The sequence below is a fragment of the Tupaia chinensis genome, unplaced genomic scaffold (assembly GCF_000334495.1).
Source record: "Tupaia chinensis unplaced genomic scaffold, TupChi_1.0 Scaffold142100_1, whole genome shotgun sequence".
NCBI classification, from domain to species: Eukaryota; Metazoa; Chordata; class Mammalia; order Scandentia; family Tupaiidae; genus Tupaia; species Tupaia belangeri.
In genome coordinates this window covers 1,888,826-1,899,577 of record NW_006201951.1, presented here as the reverse complement: position 1 = coordinate 1,899,577, position 10,752 = coordinate 1,888,826, and the positions used below count along the sequence as shown (strand labels likewise).

Here is a 10,752-nt window from a genome sequence, read left to right as displayed (position 1 = left end):
GCAGGCCTCCGCCCGGGCGCAGCGGGCAGCCGGCGGGCAGGCATGCCGCCGCTCCTGACGCCCCTGCTCTGCCTGGCGCTGCTGCCCGCGCTTGGCGCACGAGGTAGGCACCCGCCCACCAGCGAGCTCGAACTTCCCGCGCCCTTTGGGAACTTTGGGGACGCCCCGTGCGTGTCCTCGGTGACAGAGAGTGGGGAGACCAGGCGGCCAAGGTAGGGGAGGCGGGAGTCCCGGGTTGGGGAGCACGGACCGTCCTCCTGGACGTCTTTCGTTTGCGGCAGATTCGCGTTCTGGGAACAAGATCGAAGCCCGGCTTCGGGCGCTGTGAGCTCCGGAGGCCGAACCCCGCCTGGCCCTTCGCCGGCTGAGCGTGGGACTCGCCCCGGGGCGGGCGGGCTGCCTACTAATACTTTTCGGTTTGAATCGAGTCGGTTTTGGTTTCCTGCTTCTTTCGGGCTCTTTATGTTGTTTCTTCTTGGTCTCTGTCCGGCGTCAGGGAGAGATACCGGGGCGCACAATGGGGGTCCGGGGCGCCGCGCTCGCCTTCGCCCACCGCGGCAGCCCGATTCCGCTGGGGGAGCGAGGTGCGGTCGCGAGCGGCGGCGGGCTGCGTGGGCCCGGGTCCCGGGCGCCGCTAGTCCCCCCTGCATGGCTGCCCCAGCCAGGCTCTCAGGCGCACAGTTTGGGGGGAGGGCGGTGTGGGACGACTCGCTGCTGCCGGGACCGGCTCCTTTTACTTTGCGGAGTTGAAGTTTGGAAGTCTTTACCGGGACGCAGTGGGACGGGAGGAACTTCTCTGTCTGCTTCACACAAGGGGTCTCCGGGAACCTGACGACGATTAAGGGAGCTTCTCCCCAAAAAGTCGAAAATGCGAGTTATCTATCCTCTTTCAAAAAGCAAAGTAGGGCCTTGTCTCTCTCTCTCTCTCACACGCACACGCACGCCCCAACACAGGGCTTCCTTCAGGCAGCCTTAGTAGGGGGGAATCAGGGCTTGATCCCTCTGGAGAAGGGGGTGAATTCCTTTGGGACAGGTATCTCCACCCTCCCGTGGGTGTGTGGGGGGGCTGCCCTGGAGATGCCCGTCCTGAGAGCAGGTATTGGGTGTCCGCGGAGGCGGGGCAGGCCATGCAGCCCAGTGCCCTGGGAGGCGGCCCCGCGACAATGGGCTGCTCTGATTCTGTGGCCAGCGCTTTGTTGGCGGGCGGGGCGGCGGGCCTGCAGCTGTCGCATTTTCCCACGACCGAGCTGAGTGTGCCCACCCCCGCGCCAGCGGCCCCCTTGCAGAACTCAGCTGGACAGTGAGGGTCCATGGCAGGGACTGAGTGGGGGCCCACGCCCTGCCGGGGGGCTCTCCAGTGAGCAGCGGGCAGGTACCAAGTTAGGGAGCGTGGCGGTGCTGTCCAGGCAGCCCAGGCCGCCCCTTGCCCACTGTGAGTGTGCCCTGTCTGGACTGCATTTCTGACTACAGAGCTCTGGGCAGGCTGGTGGGTCCCCTGCCCCCAGCAACCCTGGATCACTGAGTGGAGTTCCTTTGAGGTGTGGGGCAGTAGAGGACCCTGGCTTGGGGCTAGTGGCAGACCCTGTCCCCAGGGTCATGGGCTGGCAGTTGGGAGCCGGGCGCTGGTGCAGGCTGAGGCTGACCCCTGTCTCTGGAACCTTCCAGGCCTGCGATGCTCCCAGCCCGGTGAGACCTGCTTGAATGGCGGGAAGTGTGAAGCTGCCAACGGTACAGAGGCCTGTGTGTGAGTACCGCCCCTGGGGGACCTGTCGCTTTGTCGGGAGCAGAGCCCCTGCTTTCTGCAGCAGCGCGGCAGGGGACAGAACACTAGGCCATTGTCCTCTGGAGATGGCCCAGAAGGCTGGGCGCGGTCACGTGCTGACTTTTATTGGACAAAGTCTGGCAATTACTTAATCACCAGCAATTATGCCGCCCATGGAGCTGGTCTGGCCGCTTGAGGTTTGAGAGCTCCCTCATGGGCCACCTCGGGTTCCAGGGGCACTGGATTGGAATCCCTGGCCCCGCGGCTCTTCTCAAAGTGTCTGAGAAAGAGCGGACCTGCCAGAGGTGCTGTGGACCATTCCCAGACAGACACGGGCCCCCGCCCATGGGGAAGCTCCTCTGGGCAGGTGACACCTTCCCTCGATGGTCAGCACCGCCTGGAGAGGGCAGGTGGCAAGCTCAGGGGAGCCTGCTTCTGCATGTGGTCACTGTCTAGAGTTGGATTTCTGGGTGCTGGTGTCTGCATCCCCTTGGTGGCCCTGTGGCTCTGAGCTTGGTCCTCAGCTGTGAAACAGGCATGGTGTATTTGGGGAGGGGACAGGTACCTGATGAGAAGATTGAGCTTGTCTTCTGCTGGCCTGTGAGCACCAACCAGAGCAGTGAGGAGGTGTTGAGTGACTGGAGTAGGCTCCTCCCCCTCCCCTGGAAGCTGCCGGTGCAGAACTGGCTCCCCAGCCCGTCGGCGTGCCCTCATTCCAACTGCTGGAGGCCCATTCCCTTGACAACCCCCAGCCCGGGCTCCTGTCTTCACTGGCAGCCCAGCCTGTGGGCAGGCAGCCCCCTGCCCCCCACCCTCTCCAAACCGAAGCCAATTAAGCAGGTCTGTGAGCAGTTTAATGGACAAAGCTGATTGTGTCTTTGTCGGACACTAATGAATGCACACTATTTTTTTTTTTTTTGCGTTTTTGGGGCCCTTTTCTCCCCCTGCAGAAGCCTCACTGACGCTTGATGCCCTAAATCTTGTTTCCTTCCATTCAGAGACCGACAGCTGGGATTCGGGGGAGTGCAGCCGCTATTGTCGGGGAAGGCGGATGAATGGTGTGTGATTAATTATGCGTGGCTTCCCAGAATGTGTAACCCCCTTCTCTGCCGCAGAGGGCCCTGTTTCTTCTGCCTCTCACCCACGCAAGCCAGGGATGCAGATATTCTTACCCTGCACAGAACTTTGGGAGGGCAGGGTGTGTTGCTCTAGGGGATTTAGGAATAGTCTCTTTAGTGCCACCAGAGAGCGGGCAAGCCGGGCCCACAGAACGCCAGGGCTTGTTATTGGGGTCTTCTTGGGCCACAGTGTGGGTTACATGCGATCTCAGCTGGGCGTGCTGTGCCTTGGGGTACACACCACTGTGGCCCCTTCAGTACCGCGCCCCTGACCTCTGAGCTAACTCCCTTCAAGACAGCAAAGCACTGGGGTGGTGGCTTTTCCCCCCACTTCCCAAACCTAGGGTCTTTGCCAACACTTTCCTTCTCCTCTTAGGCGGCCTTTGGTGACTGGCCTGCCTCAGTTGGGCCTGGCATGTGGCCAAACTCAGCCCACAGAGACCCCATTGTGCGCACCCCACCAGTCCGGTTAGGAGCTAGAGCGGAAGTGCCTTGCTCAGTCTCCCGCCTCGGGACAGTACAGTGACGCGGCCAGGCCTTGCTTGGGAGAGCTGCAGGTGTGTACACCCTACAGCTGGGGGGCACCGCGGCCGAGCCAGGGTAGGGTCCCCTGGCTCCCTCCCTGGGCTCAGGTATGGGATGGAGCTCTCTGTCCACCCCTTCCTGTCTACCATCCTTAAAAGTCCCAGGAGGTCTACTGGGAGCTGGCCAGAGCACCCAGGAGGTCTTGGGGCACAGGTTTGGGAGCCCCACTGACCTCCGTGCAAATCCTGGCTCTGCACGCCCAGTCATGACCCTCAGGAGGTTCCTGGACTTGTGCCTGTGAAAGGCTGTGGGAACGTGGAGTCACGGTACGGCGTGCCTCTACCTGGTGAGTCATCACTGCACCCCAAGGAGAAGGACCCTTCCCTCAGGCCGCCGGCTGGAGGTTCTAGGACTCAGCACTGGGAAAAGTGCTTCCCACTGGTGCCACGTGCCTTGCAGAGGTCCAGGCGTCCCTAGGTCTGGGCAGTGTGCTCGGTGGAGCTCAGGCTCTGGGCTTTGTGCTGTGGCTGTGGTGGGAGGGCAATGGCCCCTTGAGCAGGCTTGGGGAGTCCCTGCAGCCCTGGGCCTCCTTCCAACCTGCTGGCTGCCTCTGAGGCGGCTCCCCTCCTCCCTCTGACTGGAGGAGGGTGGGAAGAGCTGGAGGGAGCGATTCTGATTGGATGAGTGTGCGCTCTCTGACCGACCCCACTGGATGGCTAGGACTGGACATCTTCCAGGTGGCCTCTGAAGTGGCATGCCATCACTCCCAGGGCGCTGGTTGGAGGATGATGGCCTTTAGCTTTGGACGACTCTGCGTTTGGGGCCTGGTTCCCCCAGCCTACTTACTCCAGGACACTGGGGCGTCGGCTGGCCAGAGCCTCAGTTTCCCCATCTGTCAGGTGGTCCCGGGATGGTGTAAGAGGGAGTGCGGTGGCCCCAGAGGGATCTGTGCTCTCCCTGCTTTCTCCTTGTGACCCGACAGTGCTGCTTTCAAGATCCTCATTCTCTGATCAACTCAGAGTCCCAGAGGAGCTGCTCAGGGGTGGGGGCCTTGCTGGTCCTGAGGGCCAGCATCCTGGCCTCCTGCCCGGCCCCGATCCTGCCTGCTGGGCTCCACTAGCTGCAGGGGGTGGGGGTGGGGGGTCAGACACGTGTCAGAGTGGGCTGGGCCCTGACTGGTGGCCTGGCTCCCAGCAGCCTGTATGTAACAGGACTGGGGTCCGACAACAGGCACGGAAGTAAGAGGGGAGAGGCCCAGAGAGGTCAGTACTTGGCCCCAGGGTCACACAGCTGTCTCAGGGTTTTTAGAATCCTGCCCCTCCTTTTCTCCAGCCAGTGTCCCTAGCCACCGCCCAGCCCTGCCTGCACTGCCCCAGCCACTTCCCGGCTGCTGGGAGGAAGCCGGGCTGGGGGTGTGGCTTCCCTTTCAAAGAGGAGGAAGGAGGCTCCAGGGGAAGTGACTGCTGTGCTCTGCTCGGAGGAGCCGGAGGAGCCGAGTGGAACAAGTCTTCTGTCACCTGCTCCCTTTTTCCACTGAGTCACCTGCGGGCCTTGCCGGGCAAGGCTGAGGCCGGGAGGGACAGGTCACTGCCCACCCTCCCCCCAGGCTGCAGAGGTCTGCAGCAGGACTTCCTCTGTTTATGCAGCCTGGTCTTCAAGAGCGCTGGGGTTAGAAAAGTGCGTTTAAACACACATGGCGTCAGCCGCAAGGCTTGCGTCCGTACCTGAACTGTGGCCGCCGTGGCTGTCGGGGGGAGCCTGGCTTCCTGAAGGACGGTGCACTCTTGGGCAGGTTCTGGCTCTGAATGGCAACCCTTCTTTCCACTGGACAAAGGCTTTTTAAGGAAGAGTGAGAGAAGACCGTGGTCTTGGCAGGAAGCAGGAGCAGGGCATTCAGTATGAGCGGAGCCCTTCACAGGGTGGCCGGGCTGGGCCTCAGGACCCCCAGACCCCGGGCAGCAGGGCATCATGGTCCAGGGCAGCAGGCAGCTGTGGCCACCACTGGCAGTGCAGTGGGCAGTGCCAGGCTGGGCCGGGGGTTTTGCCCCCTCTGGGACGGAGCTTTCCTGTCTCACTCCTGTCTGCAGAGCTGCTCAGGCACCTAGACTGCCCTTCTCAGCATCGCGGCCATGGTAGCGCCGTGCTCATGGGGCTCTCCCTGGGCGTACGGCCCCGTGGGGGGACTGTTATCCCAGTCGACACATGGGACAACAGTCCGAGCCGAGCAGAGGCGGCGGAGAGGGTCTGAGGCCAGCCGTGTGGGGGCTCTTCATGTGCAGTCGGGTCCAGAGCTTCCCAGAGGCCAAGGAGGAAGCCTCCTGGCTTTAATAAGTGGCTGACTTCGGGGCGTCGCACCTGCGGGCCAGGGTGTGTCTGGCTCGTGTTCCCAGGTAGAGCTGGTTCTGTCTCTGGCCCTCCTGCCTCCTACCCCGGCACCCCGACGGCAAGCTGGCTCGTATCTGCTGTGCCCCAGACCGTAACTCCTGGGCCCCAGTTACCCCTCTGTGCAGGAGGGTGTTGGGGTAAGTGGTCCTAGAGCCCTTGGGGCTGCATCTGTGCCAGCCCTGTGATGGGCGGGCAGCGGGGATCGAGCGCGAGAGCCAGGAAGGGGCTGTGATTGTGGAAGTGCCAGGGCAGAGAGGGACCCTGAGTGCAGCCGAGAGCCGAGACTGCATTTTCGGGGTACGTATGCGTCAGGGCTTCTGGGGGGCAAATGACACTGGAGAACTTGCAGGTGAGCGGTTCCAAGTGTGCTGACCGAGGGGCCAGTGGTCACGAGGCTGTGTGGCTGCCCCCCAGCCCGGCACCCTGCCCCTCTGTGTCGCTGCGGAGTTGCCCCTGCTGACCGCAGGGCTTTCATGCCTGGCTTCTCGCCGAGTGCCAGCATTCCGGTTCATCTGCATCACCGCCGAGGCCTGGTAGCCTTGGGGACTGGGTTCTAGCCACTTGGGGCCATCGGGTTGGCCAGTGCTCGGCACCAGCATCTGAGTCCTCGTGCTGTCTGTCGGCCGGGGGGTGCTAATGTCCAGCTCATCTTCCCGGGAGTGTTGGCCTTGTCCATGTGCCTGCATGCCGTGAGGAGCCTGGCGTGCGCCAGGGTGGACTGAGGGACAGCCAGGAGCCAGTTCCGCTCAGCCTCCAGGCCAGCTTGCAGGTGGGCTGGCGCTGAGTGCTCTGGGTGCTAGGCCCTAGCCTGGATGGCCCAGCAGGTGCAGCCTCACCTGGGCAGGAGGGAAGCCTCCCTGCTTGGTGACAGGCGGCAGGAGAGAGGAGCTGACCACAAGGGGGGCTTCAACTGCCATCTTCGAGCAGAAGCATCTAGACTGGCCGGGGTGGGACTGGCAGATAGGGGGGCCCCAGGCAAGGGGAGTGGGCAGTGAGGCCCCAGCTCACCGCTGCCCGCTCCTTGGTCTCCTGCCCTGGGCAGGGAGAGGCATGGCTAGCTCTAGGCCTCCCCTTTCCCCAGACACTCTGGGCTGGCCAGGAGGTGAGGGCTCTGTGTGCGGAGAGCCGGGTCCGGGTCCCTTGCCCATAGGCACAGAAGCAAACCCCTCAGGTTGCCTCAGAAGTGCTGAGGGCCCATCCGTGCTGGTCAGCAGAGACCCATTTCAGCATTGGGACCTGGGGGTCCCCAGAAGTGGGTGGGGCGGATGGTGCTGACATCTTGGGGTTGCTCTGTGCATCTGTGGACCTGAGAGTGATTGCGCTACTGAGGGGTCATTTCTGCAGGCCCTCCCCCATCCACTGCCCCGGGGCAGCACTATAGAGAGCTGGCTACTCCTCACAGGGACCAGGAGGCACTGAAGTTGCGCCCCAGCCTCGGCCAGCTCACTGGCCCTGCCCGCACGGGTGGGCACCAGGTGGGCCCGGGAGGCAGGCTAGGAGCTGATGATTGAGATTTCCATGGGACAATGAGCCACGTACCGGAGCTGGGCTGGGACAAGGCCAGCCTTGCTCTGAGGGTCGGTGAGGGGTCCTGTCACCAGGCCCGGGGTCGCAGGCTCTGAGCTGGGTCAGTGGCACCATCTGTGGGCGTTACCCGCTGAGCAGACCCCAACAGGGCAGCGGCTGACGCGGTCCGGGTTCAGGGCCTGCACAGCGTGGGCATCGTGTGAGTGCGGTGGACCCAGGAGATGGGCAGCGGTTTGAGAAGGGGACACCTGGCTGGAGGGCCGGAGGGAAGTGCCTGGTCTGTGGGCATGGCAGCACCCAGCACAGGGCGGCACTCCCCGTGGGGAGCCCTGGCACCCACCTGCAGGCCTTCGCGGAGGCCAGGCCGAGGCTCTCAGCCCAGACTCCCCTTCCCACTGCCAGACCTGGTGCCCACGGGCCTATCCCAGGAGGGCCTTCTGCGGGCTGCCACCTGCAGGGGGAGCCGTGGGAGGGATGCAGAGAACAGGTGGGTGGGGAGAGCCAGCCCCTGAGAGGCCGGCGTTGCGGGCTCAGGGACCTGCCCCCACCGTTTCCTCTCAGCCTTGGTTGTCTCTGAGCGGAAACGACGCGGTTACTGGAAACGAGAGGTTTGGGGCAGAAGTCAGGGTTCTGAGTGAGCGTTTTTCCGCCAGCTTCTCAGTAAGATGCTGAGGCAGGTGGGCAGGCGGGGAGGGGCTGGGCCTTGGCCCCTCCTGGCCCTCAGCCTCCCATCTTTATGTCCCTGGGGTTGTCCTCGCCCCAGGGGCATGCCTCCTCGCTTATTCCCCATCCAGTGGTCAGAACAAGGGCAGCCTCGGCGTCTGGCAGTCAGGCAGAGCTGGTGCCTGCGACCGGGGACCAGGGTCAGCCCAGCACAGGCGCCCGGCAGCCAAGCCAGGGGAGGGAGGAGGTGGGCAGGTGGTGGCCCTCCGGCTGCACCCAGCACATGGGCTTGCCCCTGTGGGACTTTCCCCCTAGCAACTGCACCCCATGCTCATGCTGCTCACTCTCCTCCGCAGCTCACCTTTTCCCAGAAGACAGGAGCCACCTCCCCGAGGGGGGCGTGGAGGGCACCGGCTCCCAACGGGTACGGGCGCCCCCGAGGGAGCGCGTGGAGGGTGCCTGGCTCCCGACGGGTACGGGCGCCCCCGAGGGAGCGCGTGGAGGGTGCCTGGCTGCCGACGGGTACGGGCGCCCCCGAGGGAGCGTGTGGAGGGTGCCTGGCTCCCGACGGGTACAGGCGCCGTCCCTCCTCCTGGTTTTGATTTCAGTCCAGCCTCCTGCGATCTTCAGTACACACAGGCTATGACAAGGGACTGCTGCCTTGGTGCTGCAGACCCCACACCCCTGCCAGAATGGTGTCCACTTTGGTCTCTCCCACATTGGAGCTCTTCCCGGTGATCCCAGACCTTGAACAGAGAGGTCTCTCTGGAGACCAGCCCTAGCCACAGGGTTTGGGGGAGGTTGCACGGGCTCTGGGTGAGGTTGTGCAGGATTTGATTTTTTTTTGTGTAGGATTTGCGTGAGGTATAGGGTTTCAGTAAGGTGTGAGTTTTGGACAGAGTTGTTTGGAATTTGGTGACTTTGGGCGAGGTGGTGTGTGATTTAGGCAAGGTTGTGTGGTATTTGAATGAAGTCCTGCAGGAGTTGGGTGAGGTTATGCAGGATTCGGGGAGCTGGTGTGGGATTTGGGCGAGGTCGTGTGGGATGGGGCAAGGTCATACAGGGCTTGGGTGAGGTCCTGTGGCATTTTGTGAGGTCGTGCGGAATTTGGGTGAGGTCGTATGGAATATGGGTGAATTTGTACGGGATTTGGGCAAGGACTTGGCTGGATTTGGTGAGGTTGTACCTTATTCAGTGCTTTGTAAGAGCAGAGTCTGGGCCCTGCCGTGCCCAGCCAAGGGTGTCCCGCTTTCTCCACAAGGATCCCCTCCCCAGAACGTCCTCGGTTAGTGCCTGCTGGTCTGGGGCCCCCGTGTTTGCTGAGATGACACCTAGGCCTTCCTCAGTGGGCAGTGCCCCAGCTGTGGCTGTCGGCGGGATGTTGCCTTTTGGAGCCGGCATGTCCGGGGGCCTCAGTAGCTGGGGTTGCAAGGGCTCCGAGGGGCCGGCCAGAGTGCAGACGGCCTGCAGGTATGCAGGGCTGGGTAGGGCCTGGTGGTCTGCTGGGTACTGGGGCTCTGTGGGATGGGACATGGACAAGCCCCTCCATGCCTTGTTTGACTTGGGGAGGCAGCGAGAGTTATTGGGGTGACTTCTGGGACCATCGGAAAGCTGGCCACCCATGCTGTGGTTAAGCTGGGCGGGCCTAGTACTGGCCCTGCCAAGGTCCCGGGAGTGGGGTCGGGGAACAGAGCAGAGGCCAGCCCTCCCGTGTGCTCTGCAGCTGGGGCCCTCCAGCTGGTGGGCAGGTGTGAGCTTTGTCCCCAGGCCTCTAGTACCAGTGGTCAGCAGTGGGCTATGCCGGGTGCCATCCTGTGGGCCAAGGAAGTGCGGGGAGCTGGGCCCTGAGCCCCAGGGTTCAGCTGAGCCCTGGATGAAAGAGTGGTCAGATGGTCAGGTGGGCATGGCCCTGCAGTGTGGGACACCCCTCAACCCCGCCGGCCCCAGGAGTCCTGCAGCCGAGCACTCTGGGAGCTGCTGTGCTTGCCTGCTGTGTGGCCCTCGTGGTGACAGGAGAGGTTAGGGTGGCATTACCTGCCCGAGCCCCAGGGAGCTGGTCTGTAAGTGGCCCATGTCTCCCCACTCAACCATTGTGAGCAGCCCCTGAGGAGCTCCTGAAGTCCAGGTGGGGCATGGCCTCAGTGTCTTAGTCCTGAGCTAGTGTGGGGGGGGCATCCTTGGTGTCCACGGGGAGCTCGTGGCAGCCGTGTGGCCCACTTGAGAGGAGGCACAGGACCCTGGCAGAGGACGGAGCATGCCCTGGAGGCACCTGCTGTAGCAGCAGAGGTAGGAGGTTGCCAGGATCTCCTACGGCCTGGCCACTGCATCTGCCCTAATTAATCGGGTTGGGATTCGGTGTGGGTTAAGCCCTCCCAACGGCCGCCAGCCCGCATGCTCCTGTTGCACACATGCACGCGCCTGAGCACTGCAGGGCCGGGCTCTGTCGTCCCCGCTGGCAGCAAAGGCCTAGTGGCTGTCCTGGCCATCCCTGGCCTCCCTGATAGTGGAGGCACTGGCCCAAAACTCCCCAGGGGAGGACCCACACTCCTAGCCTGGTCTGCAACTTGGGGCTCCACCTTTCGGGGAGACCAGGTGAAAAGCCCCCCTTCCTCCGTGGAGCATGGTGGCTTAAGTAGCTGTTTTTCAGTTCCCTCGACTTGTGGGGCCCTTTAATAGCTGGTCAGGCCTGGGCAAGCCGGACAGTGGGCTGGCCCAGGTCAGCACTGACCCCTGCACGGGCCTTTGTGTCCACTCGGCCATCCGCCACCTCCC

General features: G+C 63.3%; 1 protein-coding gene across 1 annotated transcript in view; it reads left to right on the top strand.

The window, feature by feature from the left end:
* Nucleotides 1-6: 6 nt before the first annotated feature.
* The window catches only part of NOTCH1 (notch receptor 1), a gene marked incomplete in the record, with an annotated part of 50,268 nt that continues 39,522 nt past the window's right edge, over nt 7-10,752 (top strand). Inside the window, 2 exon segments of the mRNA XM_027766288.1 lie at nt 7-103; nt 1,666-1,744. Of these exon segments, the coding sequence (XP_027622089.1) occupies nt 43-103; nt 1,666-1,744 (140 nt within the window).